The sequence below is a fragment of the Oryza glaberrima genome, chromosome 11, assembly GCF_000147395.1.
Source record: "Oryza glaberrima chromosome 11, OglaRS2, whole genome shotgun sequence".
Taxonomy (NCBI): domain Eukaryota; kingdom Viridiplantae; phylum Streptophyta; class Magnoliopsida; order Poales; family Poaceae; genus Oryza; species Oryza glaberrima.
In genome coordinates this window covers 10417297-10435419 of record NC_068336.1, presented here as the reverse complement: position 1 = coordinate 10435419, position 18123 = coordinate 10417297, and the positions used below count along the sequence as shown (strand labels likewise).

Sequence of the window (18123 nt, the reverse complement as noted above, 5' to 3'; positions counted from 1 at the left end):
CTCAGCTTGAAGGCATCGGCGGGCATATCGACGAGGCCCTGAAGCAGGAGGAGTGTCGTTGATCGAGCCGATACGCCGGAGGGCACGTGCTGGCGTGTATACGAGATCATCGTCCGCAGTTGCACCTCGAGTTCCTTCATGAAGGGTTTTCCCGTTCTCGAAGGAGTCCTGCGGAGATAGACAACCTAGCAAAGTCGATGGCTCCGCTAGCGGAGAAAATCTTCCGGTCAATGGACTGGCGTTGGCCTTCCTGGTAGTGCTTGTATATCTATGACAAACATCTTAAGAAAAATGTAATATATTTTGGAATTATTTGCGATCTGTAAGAAATGCTTGTGAAATAGAAGGGAAATCTATCTAACTAAGCTTTCTTACTCTGGATGCGGTGTGCTCAAGTGTCTTCTCACTTCGCGACTTCGATCAGTCACTTGAGTTATACACTCTTCCTAGCCCCTAGCCTTGTCGTCGGAGAACTCCTCTCGGAAGATAAGGCTCTTGGACCTTCGACTTGCCTTAGTTGAATAAGCACTGATCCTAGCCCCCAGCCGTGAAGATGAAAAAATCCATTTCCGATTACACGGCTTGGTTAATACGGACGGCGAGAACTCTTACACGACCAGATCTTACATGGTCTTTCGTCTCTGAAGGATCCAACAAGGCCTTATCAGCTCTGGGCGTCCCCAGCCGAAGTTCCCTTAGGTTCCTCGGAGGCCTTATCAAGACGGAATAAAGGGACATGAGGATGGGTTTCAACGCTAGGTGTCGTCTGGGTAAGAGATCATCGGGAAGGGGCACTGTGATTGAAATCTGTGCCTTAAAACAGACTTTATTGAAGTTGTAAGATGTCTTACAAGTGTGGACACTATTGACTTATACATAGAATTTATGTAATTGGTCAATGTTCCAAGAATTTGCTAACTCGCGACCATCACCGTCTGCAATTTTGAATGCGCCTGGCCGCAAGACTTGTGTGATCGTGTGCGGTCCTTCCCATTTGGGCGAGAGTTTGTTTCGCCCAGCTTGGCTCTGAACTCGTCGGAGGACGTAGTCACTGATCGAAAGTATGCGTACTCGGATACGCTTCTCGTGATATCGATGAAGGGCCTGTTGGTAGCTAGCTGCTCTGACGGCAACCCGTTCTCGATGTTCCTCGAGTAGATTCACGTCGTTGTTTCGCTGTTGCTCCTGATCCTCGTCGGAGTACTTCTGTACTCGTGTACTTTGATGTCGTAACTCGGTAGGGAGCATGGCCTCCGAGCCGTACATGAGGAAGAATGGTGTCTCCTTGTTGGACGTTGTCGGTGTGGTGCGTACGGCCCATAGTACCGAGGGGAGTTCCTCGACCCACTTCTTGTCATGTAACATGAGCCTATCATAGACGCGGGTCTTGATCCCTTGTAGTACTATAACGTTTGCCCTCTCGACCTATCCGTTACTCTGAGGGTGAGAAACCGAGGCGAAACATATCTTGACTCCCAGTCCGACGCAGTAATCTTGGAAATCGGCGCTGATGAATTGGGAGCCGTTATCCGTTATGATGCGGTGAGGCAATCCATATCGGCAAAATATCCCCTTAATGAATTTGATAGCATTGTCGGCCTTGATTTCCCCCGTGGGTGTTGCCTCGATCCATTTGGTAAATTTGTCGATCGCCACGAACAGGAATTTGTAGCCGCCCTGTCCTCGTGGGAATGGACCGAGTATGTCGAGCGCCCAGCACGAGAACGGCCAAGTGAGAGGGATGGTTTATAGTGCTTGCGCTGGTAGCTTTGTGTGTTTGCTATGAAATTGACAAGCTTCACACCGTTGTACCATGTCGCAAGCGTCTTTGAGGGCGGTTGGCCAAAAAAATCCTTGTCGGAAGGCTTTTCCGACCAATGTGCAACCGGCGGCATGTGACCCGCAGACCCCTTCGTGGATGTCGAGGATGAGGTGTTTGTCGTCGTCGGACGAGACGCATTTTAGAAGTACCCCCTTTGGCGCCTTCTTATATAGATCGTTGCCGATCATACAGTAGATTTTTGCTTGACGGGTTATTTTCTCGGCTTCTGCGTCGTCCTTGGGCAACTCGTCGCTGCTTATGAATTTAATGAGTGGGGTCTGCTAGTCATCCGTGGTCTCGATGTCGGCAACGGCGCGCTCTGCCTCTGTAGCCCCCGAGCTGATGTCGGGGGTGACTGGGCTATCTTCGTCGTTTGCCTCTTTCACTAATGGTTTTGTCAGGATGTCCAGAAAAGTGCCGGGTTCGAGTGGCTCTCGTCTGGACGCACGCCGTGCTAGATCGTCCGGTTCGATATTGTCCTTGCGATATACGTGTCGGACCTCGATCCCATCAAATCTTTTTTCCAGCTTCCTGACTTCTGTGAGATACTTGGACAGCTCAGGGCTAGAGCATTTGTAATCTTTGTGCACCTGGTTTGCGACTAGTTCGGAATCCCTTTTCACGATCAGTCGCTTGACTCCAAGTGCAGCTGCAGCTATCATCCCAGCGAGTAGTCCTTCGTACTCGGCTGTGTTGTTGGTCGCCCTGAAGTTGAGGTGAATTGCATGCTTGAACTGATCTCCCGAAGGTGATGTCAAGATGAACTCCTCACCTGCTCCTTGGCTGTTGAGCGCGCCATCGAACGCCATTGTCCATGTTTTGTTGTCGGTCTGGCTGTCTAACCTGTTTTCAGGCATAGTCCAATCGGCTATGAAATCGGCGAGAACCTGGGACTTGATGGCTGTTCGTGGTACAAAGTGGACGTCGAACTGGCTTAGCTCGACTACCCATTTCGCAATGCGACCGACAACATCTTTGTTTCTCACGACTTCGCCAAGAGGGAAGGCGGAGACAACTGTGACCCTGTGGGCTTGGAAGTAGTGGCGTAGCTTTCTTGACGTCATGATTACTGCGTAGAGCAATTTTTCGATCTATGGGTACCTTGTCTTTGCGTCGTGTAGAGCTTCGCTGACGTAATAGACTGGTCTTTGCACCTTTTCTCTTTCGACAACAATGACAGTACTCACTGAGTAGGGCGTGGCGGCGATATAGAGGAATAACTCTTCATTAGGTTGGGGAGCAACAAGTACAGGGGGATTTGACAAGTAGCGCTTCAGTGCGATGAACGCCTCTCCGGTTTCCTGTGTCCATACAAATTTGTTTTGCTTTTTTAGCAGTGCGAAGAAAGGTTGTCCTCGTTCTCCCATCCTAGCGACGAACCTACTTAAGGCCGCCATGCATCCGGTTAGCCTCTATACTTCCTTGAGTCTTGTGAGCGACTTCATGTTCTCGATTGCCTTGATCTTCTCGGGATTTGCTTCTATTCCTCTGCCAGAGACGAGGAACCCGAGCAGTTTGCCCGACGGTACCCCGAATGTGCACTTCTCAGGGTTGAGCATGAGGCGATATCGTCTGAGATTGTCGAAGGTTTCCCGTAGATCGTCAATCAATGAGTCGTTTGTCTTGGTCTTGACAACGATGTCATCGACATAGGCCTCAACGTTGTTACCCAGCTGATCGCTAAGTGCCCCTTGGACCGTACGCTGGAAGGTATTTCCTGCGGTTATGAGTCCAAACGGCATTTTAACGTAGCAGAATACACCGAACGGCGTGATGAATGCTGTCTTCTCCTCATCCTCTTTTGCCATGCTGATTTGGTGGTAGCCGGAGCAAGCGTCAAGGAAGCTTGACAGCTTGCAACTTGCTGTTGAGTCCACTAGTTGGTCTATTCGAGGTAGAGGGAAGTGATCCTTGGGGCATGCATTGTTGAGGTCCGTGAAGTCGACGCACATCCTCCACTTCCCGTTGGCCTTCCGCACCATGACTGGGTTGGTTAGCCACTCTGGATGGAGTACCTCTCAGATGAAACCAGCCTTAAGAAGTTTATCGAGCTCTTCTCGTATGGCCTGTTTCCGATCTGGTGCAAATCTCCACAGTTTTTGCTTTACTGGCTTGGCATCAGGTCGCACCATGAGTTTGTGCTCAATCATCTCCCTGGGGACCCCCGGCATGTCGGACGGGTGCCAAGCGAATACGTCTACATTGTCGCGGAGGAAGGTGATGTGTGCGAGTTCCTATTTCTCGTTCAGTAATGCCCCGATCTTGACTGTCTTGTCGGGGTTGGCACTGGAGAGTGGAACGATTTTGATTGCACCGTCTGGTTTCGGCGTCTTAATCGTTTTGATCACTTTCTTGGGTGGCCGTCTGTGGCGGGTGGGCTGGGAGTGTGCTCGACCATGTCGAGGCTCCGCTTGTCGCATTGGACCGCCAGCTTTGCGTTTCCTTGAACAGTGATTGTTCCCTTCAGCCCGGGCATCTTGAGTACCTGGTACGCGTAGTGAGATGCGGCCATGAACTTCGCGAGTGCCGTTCTTCTGATGATGGCATTGTATGCTGTGTCGAACTCAGCAACATCAAATGTTATATGTTCCGTTCGGAAGTTGCTCGCTTGGCTGAAAGTCACCGGAAGCGTGATCTTGCCCAATGGCTTGGACGAAGATTGAGGGGTGATTCCACGGAAGGGTTGATCGGTAGGTGTCAACTCGCCTCGTGGAATTCCCATTGCGTCCAAAGTGCTAGCGAAGAGAAGATTGATGGAGCTGCCGCCATCGACGAGGACTCGCGCCACCTTGATATTCCGAATAGTGGGTTCGACCACGATCGGATATCATCCTGGTATAATAGCAGCCTTGGGGTGGTCTTCATCTGAGAACTCGATCTTCTGTTCAGACCACTTCATCTTGGGTGCAGTCCCCTGCCATGTCGAACAAACCTCACGCTCCACTTTTTTGTATTCTCACTTTGAAGAGTACATTGTGGAACCTCCGAAGATGTCTGAGACGTGAAGATCAGAATCTGGGTACGTGGAGTCCGAGTCCTGAGTGGTTGCCTCAGTTGCCTTCTCGACTACAGGTACTCGCTTGCCCTTCTCCAAAGCCAGCTGCCTTTCCAACGATTTTTTGAAGATGAGGCACTCCTCCAGAGAATGTCTGTCCGACTTGTGTATGGGGCACCATATTCTCTTTGTATCATTGCCTTGTGGGTCTGGGTGTTTGGGCGGGCGCTCGTATTCAGATGCGAGGACTTCTGCTTGAGCTTTCCTCTTCCCACTCTTGCTGCTTTTCTTCTTGCTTGGTTCGGGTGCGTCTTTGGCTGGCTTCTTCTCTCCTCCCGCCTTGGGTTTGTTGTTTTTGCGTCTCAGCGCGTCGTCTCCATGGGCACATCGATCGACAACCTCGAACAACCTTCGAGTAGTAGTGATTCGCCTTGTTGCCAACTCCTGGGTAGTATAGCGATCTCTGACGCCGGTTTTGAAAGCGCGGATCAGAGAAGCATCGGTGATATTGGGGATCGTATTTCTGCACTCATTAAAGCGCTGAACATAGTCCCTCAAAGATTCACCCTGATTCTGTGTTAACGCGTGTAAATCGTCTTCGATCGCGTGGCGCTTGTAAGTTCCCTAGAAGTTCGTGACGAATTGTTGCCACAAATCTGCCCATGAAGAGATCGAGTAAGGTGGGAGGTGCATCAACCACGAACGTGCAGAACCTTTCAACGTTGTTGGCAAATAGTTTGCTAACGCGTTGTCATCTGCCCCAGCAGTGTAAAGTACCGTGGAGTGGACCTGGAGGAATTCTTCAGGGTCAGTACTTCCATCGTACTTCTCTATTGCTCCGGGTCGGAATCTCTCGGGCCATCGGACATCACGTAGAGAACGGTTGAAAGCTCTACACCCAACGCTGGGGGCAGTGGGTTGTCGGTGATCGTGTGTCCTCTGTGGACGTCTATCGGATGACGAAGATGAAGATGATGATGATGATGACGACGATGGCTTAGTCGGCTCCAGCGTGCGATTCTGAGGGCGACGTTCAGGTTCTCGAGAATTCTGTCGCCGTCCACCGTTGTTGTTCTGGCGCCGGTCACCATTATCATCACCTTCATGCTAACGCCCCCGACCATCATCGTCCGGTGTCCGCTGCTCGCGGTTATCGCGATCGCGGTGGTTGTGACGATCACGGTGATGTTGGTCCTCGTTCAAGCGACCTCCTCGCTCCTTGTTCTCGCAACGTCGTGAAGACACGCGATGTCGGGAACGATTCTCGTTGTCTCGCATGCGTCGTGCTTCTCGGCGGCCGTTCAGATGATCACGGAGATCGCCGGTGCCGCGAGGTGGAGGGGTAGCTCGTGCAGGCGACGTTCGCTGCTCCGGTGGTTCACCGTCGGCACCGCCAGCTGTCGGTCACTCCGGTTGTGCTCTGGTAGCAGCTTCCTCGAACGCGTTACTGAGATTGGCTACCGATTCCCGTAGTCGTTCCGTCCATCGTGCGAGATCATCGTTAAGCACGGGGTCATAGGGAGCTTCTCTCAATATTGCGTTGACGGTGTCGAGATGTTAGGCTGGCATGGCCGTCTGATTCTCCGCCTCTGCATTAGCCTGTGCAGACGTGCTAGTCCCACCGATGGCAAACACGTCGCGTGGTGTACTGGAAGATGACGAGCCATAGTCTTCGAGCAAGTGTAGGACTAATGGTTCGCGGGGATCGATGTCGATTACTCCAACGAATCGATCCGAGGTCAACGTCGCTCCTTGTTCCTTGTCTGTACCCTTGAGAGAGGTTCCTCACTGTTGGACCTTCGGAAGCGTCGTCTTCATGGCACGGAGAAAGACCTTGCAGCTTGAGAAGTCGTGATTCTTCGTCTTGTGAATAGGACAATAGATATCACGAGTTGGAGAAGTACGCTGGATTCCACGCTCTTTGCAAGCACGGATTTCAGCTTGTACGTTGAGAAAAACCTAACAAGCTTGCAAGTTGTGCTTCCTGGACTTGTGGATAGGACAACAGGACTTGGTTACCTCGGAAGCTGTCCTCGTCGGCTCGTAGTACTTGTCGGAAGGACAAGGCTTGGCCGCGCTAGGAACCTTCTCGGGCTCGTATGACGTCGATGTTCCGTTCTCCGCCACGGTGGGAGAATTCTTCGACATGGGATCGTCTGGGTTTACAGCCACGGCGTTCTCGTTTCCGGTCATTGATGGACCAGCCGAGATTGGCACCGTGGTGTAAACCGGGAAGACGATTTTGCCGACTTGAGTCCACAGCAGCATTGTCGAAGCAGGGATTCCTTGGATGGGGCCGGTGTTGACGCTGTTGTCGACGAAGCTCGATGTCATAGTAATAGAACCTTGAGCACCAAGTCCCCCTACCTGGCGCGCCACTGTCGACGGTGGGTACATGTAGACCGGATATAGAGGGTATTGGGGTACGCTGGTACGAGGATCTACGTAATACGACATCAAGGAAACAAAAGACAAAGATTATACTGGTTCAGGCCCCTTAGCAGGTAATAGCCCTAATCCAGTTGATATGGGATTACAAAGGGAATAGTAGAACTCGACAGTACCGACGAGATCGTAGTCAAGTTGATTCGACTAGATCACCCGGCGACTTGGCCCTTATAGTCTCCGACTTCGTAGGCTGTGGTTGTTGTGTAAGCTCTGAGATTCGATGCCTTAGGTCCCCTCGGGGGGTCCCTTTTATATCGCAGGTCAGGTGGTCTCCAAGTAGGACTCGGAGACATCAAACCCTGCACGATATAGTAACGACCCAGTCCTATACGGGTAGGAACCTTCGCATTGGTAGACTTCGTGATGGATTTCCTTAGCGTGTTCAGAGAACGTCCGTATACGCGCCGATATACCGTATTGCCGTATAGCGTACATCCAAGGGTAGAGGGTATACCTTATCCGTAACCCTGATAGAATTACATGTAGTTATACTCAAATTTATTCTATAGTTACACTTGAAATTGTTTTATCCAGAAAACTTGTGATATTTTTTAGCAATTCCTTTTTTTCTAAAAAAAAAATCCTAATTTTTGGCCAAAAAAATCAAGTGTGTGCATCAAAATTCATAAAAATATCTTAGGTAAAATAGTCTTACAAAACTATTTTGTCTAGAAATTTTATCTGTATAAAGTTTCCTCTTAAAAATAAGTTTTTGAAAATATCTTTGTCAGGGTTACAGATAAGGCATACCCTCTATCCTACGACATATGGAATATACCGATAAGGTATACCTTCACGTATACGGTTGGTTTCCATATACGCCGTTAGGAATTCGCCTCAAGTTAAGGAATATCTCCACGAAGTTAAGGAATTGCAGAAGTCCTACTCGGAAAGGGTAAAATCTCTAGTATATCGTGTCGGTTTACATATCTCCAAGTCTTACTTGAGGGTCAAAGTATCCCACGACATAAAAGGGACCCCTAGGGAGAGGCAAAGGGCATCGCATCTCATCGCCAACACACCCACCAGAGTTTATGAAGCCAAAGTCTATGGAGCCAACTCGCCGGGAGATTTCATCGAATCTCTCGACTACGATCTCATCGGCATCGCCTGTTCGGTTACTCTCTTTGTAATCTGTTCTCATCATCATTAATCCCATATAAACTAGATTAGGGCTATTACCTGATATGGGGCCTGAACCAGTATAATCCTTGTTTTTTGTCTGTTTTGATGTCGTACTACACAGATCCCTGTTCCAACGTACCCCAATACCCTATTCTTCCAGTCCGCGAGTATCACTCGTCCACAATCTTGCAAGATATATTATGAAGATACCTTCAAAAGAAACCTTGAAAAACAACCATAGTGCTTAAGATCCTCTTTATCTAGGCTTAGGCTTATTGGTTTAGACTTTTAAGCCGATATTTTCTTTTGTGTTTTATAAGTTGGTGGTTTTAAAGCATTAAATTTAATGGTGAAGTTCTACATCCACTTCAAACAAGAAAAAAAAAAGTACCTCGCGACCTAGATTTTGCTTAGGGCATCTTAGTTTATGCTTAGATTTACTGGCTTAGACTTTTAAGTTAGCCTTTTGCTTATATAATTAACAAGCCGATGAATTTAAAGTTCTAAGATTAAGGATAGAGTCATACATCTACCTCACATAAACCAAAAGGCTTCTCCACCGTAGTTTTTGGCTTAATAATTTAAGAGTGGCTTATGGATTGGAAAAAGCTAAATGAAAAAACTTCTTATTTGTTTGTTTATGCTTAGACGTTTCGACTTATAGGCTGGTTTATAAGTGTAATAAAGAGGACCTTTGACATTGTAAAATGAGCTTACGGATTTCAAAAAGCAAAACAAAAAATAATTGTTTATTTCTGATTAGACTTTTTGCTTATAAGAGGTTATAAGCCTAAACAAAATGATCGCTGTTGAGCTTAATGCCAAATGAGTTGTACTGTTTTGACTTCAAATAATGAGAAAATCCTCTATATACGCTTACGCTTGAGAATTCGTCCAATCCCTTATGTACCCCTTAATTTTGCCTCATCCTTTATATACCCCTGAGTTTTTATTTTGATCTCCTCTATGCCCATTTGTTAATTGACCATGAGTTGACCATTAATTTTTTTAAAATTGACTATATTACCCCTCTTATATTTATGTGCTAGTTTAATGATAAAAACACAATTCTTATATTTAAACTCGGGAGCTTGAGGTGCTACTCAGGTCACTGCAATCACTAAACAATATTGTTCTTTTGACAAGTCAAACTAAACATAGCAACATCTATAACATCAAACTAGTTTTATTAAATGTAACAAATATAAGGGATATAAGGGATTCTCTCATATGTTCCTAGTATGTTTGTTTTGTGGTAGAAATGTTGCTATGTTTTTCTAAAATATTTGACTCAGAAAATAGTCTAAATGCCTCATAATATAAAGCAAATTTGATACACTTTTACCCGGAAGTAATATGTGCACTTATTGATCTTTGTAGATGGCCGCCATCGTGACCGAGGAGTTGAGCTGAGGGCATATCGTTCCAACTGAACATGCATCTGCAGCTGTTGTCAGCCACCGTCCACCGTTGCTGCTTCGTTCCAACCACGGTCATCGTTTCATCTGCCGTAGCACAATTAATCTGGTACACCACTCCGAGATGAATGAATGATGCTCCAAGCCGACTTTGGGGAGGGGAGCCTCCGATCAGCTGATTCAAGGGGCAGGACGTACGAACACACAGGAACAAAGGTAGCACAACAACAGTACATCAACGTGAAGATAAGGGCAGGTGCTTTCCTTTCTATTGGGACTTGAGGGAGCCGGAGGCACTGAGCATCGATCAGTTTGTGATTTGTTTTAAACATCAGCAAGTTTAAAGCTTTTGTTGGCATGCTTGTGTCCATTCAAACTTCTTTTCCTTTCCTTTCTAAGCAATTGAGTTATAAGTCTGGTGATTGTAAAAAAAAGTGTAAAATGCACGGGCGGTCCTTAAACTTGTAGCGGTGTGTTATCTAGGTCCCCAAACTCTCAAAATGCATATCCAAGTCCTAGAACTTGTCAAAGTGTATCATCTAGGTCCCAAACCGACACATCCCCTCTTGGATCCTACGTGGCGCTAATGTGACCTGCCACATGGACGTGACGCGTCTTTTTCTTCTTCTTTTCTTTTTCTTTTCCGTTTTCTTCTCATTCTTCTTTTTTTCCCTCTTCTGCTCGGGTCATAGAGAAAGGAAAATACAAGAGAAGAAAAAAAAGAAAAAAATTTTTTTAAATGGATCCCATTTGTCAGTCAAAATTATGCCACATCAGCGCCACGTAGGATCCTGAAGGGATTGTGGCGATTTGGGACCTAGATGACACACTATAACAAGTTCTGAGACTTGGATATGCATTTTGAGAGTTTAAGAACCTAGATAACACACCACTACAAGTTTAAGGGCCGCCCATACACTTTACTCTAAAAAGCCTTCATAATCGTCGCTAACATGGAACCAAACCTGGAATACTTTTGTTACTGATTTGGGTGGTTTAGGAGACTTCCAGTAAGTCACAGCTCAGCTCTTGTCTTAGGCTGTGATCAATTGTGGGGGTTGGAAACCCCTCCCAAAATGGAACGACGGTTTAACGCATAATTAATTAAGTGTTGGTAAAAAAGACTTAAAATAGATTAATATGTAAAAAAACTTAAAAACTGCTAGATTAATATGATTTTTAAGACAACTTTCCTATATAATTTTTTAAAGTTAATGTACCTTTGGAAAATATGTACACAAAAAACGAGGAAGGAGATGTTAGTTACCTAGACAATCGAATGCAGCCTTAGCAGGGTTAATCGGTCAACTGCTGATTCATTTTCAGATATTGGTGTGTTGGATAGTGCTGCTTGGTAACTTTGATTTCCCCACGAGGTAGCTCACAAACGTATGATTAATTAATTATCAGAAAGAAGCTTGAAAAATAAACTAATATTATTTTTGAAATAACATTCCTATAAAAAAATATTAAATAACACATCGTTTAAACCGTTTGAGAAATACTCGCGTGAAAACGACGAAACAGAAGTTAGGAAAGTACAGTTGAGAACACACACAAGGACACTTCTTTTGACCAACATTCATACTTACTAAATTTGGAATAGAACTTATGCAGTGTGAATTTTTCTAACACAAGTCAATTATGTGTGGAATGGTACTACAATACTACATTATGACTATTATGACTTAGGCCGTGTTCAGTTGTTTTGGCAAAAAAAAAAATTTAACATATACAGACACACATTTGAAGTATTAAACGTAGACTAATAACAAAACAAATTACAGATTCCTCCTGTAAACAGCGAGAATTAATCCGCTATTAGCAAATGTTTACTGTGCACCACATTGTCAAATCATGGCATAATAGGCATAATTAGGCTCAGATTCGTCTCGCAATTTACATGCAAACGGTGCAATTGGTTTTTTTATCCATATTTAATGTTCCATGCATGTGTGTCCAAATATTTGATGTAACGAAAAAGTTGAAAGTTTGAAGGAAACTAAACATAACCTTACCACTACCAGAGGGGTGCCACAATGTCACTGCCCTTGATATTTGAATGAAGCTTACATATTGCCTGATTCCCATTTGCCACTGCCTTTGATATTTTAATGAAGCTTACATATTACCTGAAACTATTCTGCCTTAATAAGTTTGCAGAAATAATCCACTGTACATACCCTAATAAATGATCAACCATCAAGATTATCCGAATAATAGCACAAACACTTGATACCAAACTTCAGCTACACATGCTTGCTGGTTTCCACGATACCAGGAAGAATTAGAGATACATACGAGAAATTAGCATCCATGTTCTGTGAATATTTCAGTGCGCATGTAGTATAAAACATGACAACACAAATGTTATGTGAATATTTCAAAATACATGTATAACATAATAAAATGAACGGTAATTAACACATCGCAAATAATCCAAAATGCCCTACAACATGGCTCTCTCACAAGTCATAACTTCACTAAATCGCATTTTATCTTAAACAAAACGATTTATGAGATAAATTTCCTATTACCAAAGTATGCAAATCACATTAAATCAAAGGGTGAAATGCAACTCTTTAGTTCACTTGCAGTTGGTCTGCCAAGGGCCAGTGCATTTTCTAGTTGTTCGCTAATATCAGGCAAGCAGGCATTGCCATCTTCCAGCAACTCGTTGCACAGAGCCTCATGCGACAATGGCTTACCTCCTTTATGCTGAAAAGAATACATAGAAAAACATCAAGGGCTGATTAGATAGACTTAGCAATGGAGTTGCAAACGCACAACAGATAATTGCAATCACACAATTTGAAATAATAACATATGGTTCCGTTTTGGTGTACTAAAGCAATCACAAAGCTGTAGGAAAATGATCATATTTGGTTCCAGTTATTAGTAAAACATTCTTGAGATTAGATGGAAGAGAGAAAAAGGAACAATAGAAGTTGCGTGGCTTTACGATGGTAATAAATCAGAGTGGTTCATAAACATATCAGCATATTCAAAAATAAGAGAAGCAGTAAAAGGGAGGGAAGGGGACAAACATTTAAACAATGCTTGACATTAATGTGCTCGTTGCAGTTCTTATCACACATATGACCATCCTGACATGCAAACTATTTCATGATGGAACCTCCATCCCTTGTCATAGAAAAACCTGAATGCCAATTAGCAACGCGCTCCATCCTCGAAAATGGACCCTTGCTTTCTTGGGACTGCACATAATAGCATAGATTTTCAATGAACAAATTTACTTTTGACCTTCATCACTGCAGTCACCAAAGGCCAAAAGCCCACAAGAACCAGAACTTATTGGTAGTGACAGTACAAAAGAATGAAAATTGCAGTGCCATCAATGTTTTTCAGGATTCAGGAATAGACATCCAACGAAATTACCAACCAATTTCTCTGTTGATGCAGATTCACTAAGAAAAGGCTGCTGAAGAATATTTCTAACCTGAGACAAACCATACCAAACAACCTCCAGCAACTTACTGGAAACCTTCCAATCAAAACATGAGATAGCCTGAGAGTGTTCAAACAATTATTGCGACACAGATAGCCTGAGATTTCAAAAACAACTTCTACAATACTGGTGACGGATACAACTCTATAGCCATGAGGCTTCCTTTGAACATAATGCTGTTAAATCTTTAATCCATTACAGTTTTATGGAACACGATATTATTAGTGTTTTTTTCCAACTTCTAGGATACATCTTAAAGAATGTATAGATCATCAGTCTGTTCGTTTAACATTTGGCAACAGAGGGATGCAGACTAGACGTGTGAACCAAATATGCAAAACCATGGTTCTGATTGGTGTTTTTGTACTAGCAAAAATAGAAATGACTAAAATATATGGTTGACTTGCACTTTATAGGCAAGAGGACCCGAATCAAAACTAGATAACCACAATGCCACCGCCTTCGACATTTGAATGAAGCTCATATTGACCTGACACTGTTTTGCCTTAATAAGTTTGCATAAATAATGCAGTGTACATGCACAGCTATACATGCTTGCTAACTTTAACTATATCAGGAACAAGACTTCCAGCTATTAGTAAGAATTATAAAAAAATATCATCCATGTTCAGTGACTATTTCAAAATGCATGTATATAGCATAACAACATAAATGTTCAGTGCACAGTAATTAACACATTATAAGTATCAAAAGGTCCTACAACATGGCTCGCTGATGACATCAGTAAAAATCACATTTTAAATAAAACAATACAAATTGTGGGATAAGTTCTCCTATACTAAGTATGTGAAACATATTAAATCAAAGGGTGAAAAGTGAAATTGTATGTCATACTTTACTTGCAGTTGGTGCACCAACGGCTCACTTGCAGTTGGTGTGCCAAGAGCCAGTACATTTTCTAGCTGTTCGCTAGCAGGCACTGCCCATCTTCCAGCCACTCATTGCTCAGTGGATTAACTCCTTTTGTACTGAAAATAATATGCAGAAAAAAATGAGAACTTATCAGATCAATAGACTTAGCTATGCAGCTATACAAGCACCTATTTTTTCAAAAGATAATCACAATAACACAATTTAAAATAATAAAATATGATTCCATTTGTTTTAGCAAATCAATTACAAAGCTGGCAGGAAAGAATGCGATATTTAGTTCCAGGTAGTACAGTAAAAGGAAGGGAAGGGAACAAACATCTATAGAATGCTGATAGACATCTTGTAGAAGCTCAGCCAACCAGTAGATTAAATGGTGAACCATGTTCAGGCTTGACATTGGTCATCTTGTTGCAGCTCTTATCACACATATATGATCTTCATGAGGTTCCGTCCCTTCCCCATAGAAAAACCTGAATGCCAATTTGCAAACGCTCCATCCTCAGAAAATGGACCCTTGCCTCCTTGCAACCGAACATAATGGCATATATTATCAAGGAACAAATGTGCTTTGAAACTTGATCGATGTAGTCACCAAAGGCCACAAGCACACTGGCAATGCAGAAGAAATAAAATTGTAGCACCATTGATATTTTTCAGGAATGGACATCTCATAAAATCTGGATGAAGAAACAATTTTTCTGATGATGCAGATTTGTTGGGCAGATTGCTCAAGAATATTTCCATCCTGAGAGAAACCACACGACCATACAAAACAACCTCCAGTAACTATGGAAAGCTTACAGATCAAAACCTGAGATAGGCCGAGAAATTTTGTTCAAGCAATTTCATTGCAACACACGGATCACTTGATATTATTCAATATCAAATTCTACAATACCAAAGATGGTTATGGCTCTACAACCACAACCTCCTTTGAATATCTGATAAATCTTTCATCCATTACAATTTCACGGAACAATATATTATTAGTTCTTTTTTATCAACATCTATGTTAAGACAAGTTTGCTCGATATCAACTTACATCAGTCATTCCTTCCTCTGCCGCTTTATTGGGGATTGGGAAGTACCTGAGTTGATTCCCTGTTGCTTTTGAGGACATCTATTTGCATAATGACCTTCCTCATGACAGTTGAAGCAGATTACACCTAACACTCGTTTTGGTGCCTTATATGTCATAGCTGTAGAATTGATCTTATCAGAGGATGATCCCAGACTTTTCATGGGATTATTCCTACCACAATGGCTTGCCTCACCACAATTCAGGCTTAGGACAGTTGGTACTGTTCCATTATCCGCTTTAGGTTGGCGTTCATAGGTATCATCATGTGGCTCTAGTTCTGCAGTCAACATGACTTCTAGTAGATTTTGAGGACATGTATAAGAAAAGTGACCTCTGTCACCACAGTCGAAGCAGGTCACTCCTGTTAGGTTCGGTGTCTTATCTTTCATAGCTGCAGCATTGGTTGATCTGACTCCATGTTGCTTTTGCTTTTGAGGACATTTATTTGAATAGTGACCTTTGCCCTCACAGTTGAAGCAGGTTACTCCTAAAGATTGGTTTGGTGCCTTATCTGCAGCAACGTTAGCCTTGTCAGAGGATGGTACATGGCATCTGTTAGGGTTCCTCAAAGCAGAATGGCCTTCCTCTCCTTGATTGAAGCCTAAGACCCTGGGCACCATTTCATTGTCCCCTTTAGGTTGGCCTCCATTCTTATCATTATATGGCTCTAATTCTCTGGTCAATGTAATTGGTGTGACTGCTGTGTTGCTTGTTTCTCTCAATGCTTGTCTCAGAGTAGCTCGGAAACTCTCTCGTTGATTCTGAGTTATTGCAGTGAGCATTGGACTCAAGTGACATTGAACAGGGACATGTCCATTGCCTTCACAAAGAAAACATGTAATTTTTCCCATAGGACATCTCCCGAGTGGATGATGCTTCTCACAGCTGGAGCAACCTAGGTGATGCCAATTATCATAGTGTCCTTTTTCTCCACAACGACGGCAAGCACGCCTCTCACTCTCATTCTGATGGCAGCACCATAAGTGACAGTGGCCAACCTTGCCACAAAGAGTACATATGACATATTTTTCTTTATTCTTCATGGGGCACTCACAAGTGTAGTGTCCTTCTTTCCCACATACCATGCAAGTGATCTTCCCAGTTTGTTTGTCATTGAGATACAAGAGAATATAGTCAGAATTGGGTATCTCCCAGGAGTCATTATAGGGTACCGCCTTTGGACGGCTAAATTGAGTGTTCTCCATCTACGAAGTTGATTAAAATTGTTAGCACATCCAAGCGAAAACATTAAGGCTAATGAGGAATTAGTCAACTGCTTAAGTGAAGCAAGTTGACCAAAAAAAAAAGACTTGCATAACATTCATGAAAAAAAAATCCTTCTTGCCACAAAAATACAGTGCCTATAGGTTCACTAGGTGCAGCACGGCAGCACACATGAGCAAGTCAAAACATAACTGGCATTACTACCGTAAACAGGTGTATATGGAAACCATTTGCGATTATGTGACGTCAGATGGTTCTAAAGGAAAATCATCTGACTTTGTCAAGAAGGTTAGGAACTATTAGTAATGATGTGTTGTTTCTAACGGATTTCTTTTATAACCATTAGAGATTATAGAAAAAAGAAAATTATCAAAAGGAGTGCTTATCTCACTGAAGAATGGATATCAGAGATGTACAACTGAATAAAACTTATTTAGTCACAGCGGCATCAATTTAAAGCCTGTAATTTGATCGCATATATAATACATGTGTTAGGATCTACAGATTGTTTGCAAACTAATGAAAATTAACAAGTAAATATTTCCATATGTAACGTAATGCAGTGCTTAACCTTTTTCCTTCCTAAATTGTTGTCATCCGCTTTCTGTCATTTTGTCGTGTTTTAGTCTTACAATGGCGAGCTTAATTTGAATGGATGTACGCATATTCATTTGTTCAGCATTTAAACATCAACCATCCAACATCACTTTGACTACACTATTGTTAAAAAAAAAAAATCAACCTCCTAGTTTCAGTGCGCTCATTTCTCCAAATTTTGCTTCGCGAGATGTCTCCTAGCAACGCGGAGCATACATCAAACTAGTAGCCTATACTCTTCAGCAACGATGTGAATCTCTACTTTGTGCACCTCTAACGCATGCTTCATCAGACACCCTCTTTCCATTTCCCTTGCAACGCGCAATAAAACCACTCACGAACTCACTCTCCACTAATTTCTCAACAAGTCTAAGCTAGCTAGCTTCCTCTCTACAGCAAGGAAGCTCTCCTAGTACCAAATTCCCCAATTTCCTTTTCTCCCCCAACGCATCCATCGGTGGTTGGATTTCCAGCCTCCAAAGCCCATGACGGAGAGCGGTGCGGTTCGATTCACCGCATCAGCGTAAAGCCCCTCATCGATCAATCACACGGGGGGTAAGGAATCCGTCTAGCTAGCAGGTAGATCCTCCTCGCGCACAGAGCGGAAAAGCTAAATTAAGCCATCCACCGGTGGGCGCGGGCAAGCAAAGAAAACACCCCCCGCGAGAGGAGGAAAACGACAACGAGTGGTAGGTACAGAGAGCGTGTGGCGCATACCTTTGCCTCGCCGGCGGCGAGCGCTTGCCGGAGCAGCGGCTGGTGTTCCGTTCCGTTCCGTTCTTCCGCGCGAGAGGGGGGAGGGAGGGGGAGGAGGAAGAGGCGATGCGGAAGAGGAAGGAGAAGAAGAAGAAGACGCGTGGGTGAAGCGAAGAGACGTGTAAACTGCACGTGGCGCGGCGGGTGAGCCCCACTGGGTCCCTCCTCGGATGCCTTATCCCATCTTCCCCTCACCGTATCGTATTCGTTCTCTTCCTCTACACCGTACGAACGGCAACACAGCCCCTTCGGCGAGCTCGATCCTTGCTCTTTAGGTCTTGTTTTGTTCGGTTT

The 18123-nt window shown here is 44.1% G+C and overlaps 1 protein-coding gene across 3 annotated transcripts; it reads right to left on the bottom strand.

The window, feature by feature from the left end:
- Nucleotides 1-12178: 12178 nt before the first annotated feature.
- Nucleotides 12179-17918, bottom strand: LOC127755171 (uncharacterized). 3 transcript variants are annotated; one of them, XM_052280830.1, is made up of 6 exons: nucleotides 17791-17918; nucleotides 15214-16457; nucleotides 14488-14982; nucleotides 14133-14266; nucleotides 12856-13026; nucleotides 12179-12526 (listed from the first exon to the last, which is right to left on the bottom strand). In XM_052280830.1, the coding sequence occupies exon 2, from the start codon at nucleotides 16455-16457 to the stop codon at nucleotides 15219-15221; it is 1239 nt and encodes a 412-aa protein (XP_052136790.1). In that variant the 5' UTR covers nucleotides 17791-17918; the 3' UTR covers nucleotides 12179-12526; nucleotides 12856-13026; nucleotides 14133-14266; nucleotides 14488-14982; nucleotides 15214-15218. The 3 variants fall into 3 exon arrangements, with proteins under 3 accessions (XP_052136790.1, XP_052136791.1, XP_052136789.1); XM_052280831.1 differs by having other exon boundaries at nucleotides 14488-14780; XM_052280829.1 differs by having other exon boundaries at nucleotides 14488-16457.
- Between the last annotated feature and the right edge of the window lie 205 nt (nucleotides 17919-18123).

Bases quoted from the DNA above. Each gene is read 5' to 3' on its own strand.
- LOC127755171 (XM_052280829.1), bottom strand. From the start codon at position 16,457: ATGGAGAACACTCAATTTAGCCGTCCAAAGGCGGTACCCTATAATGAC.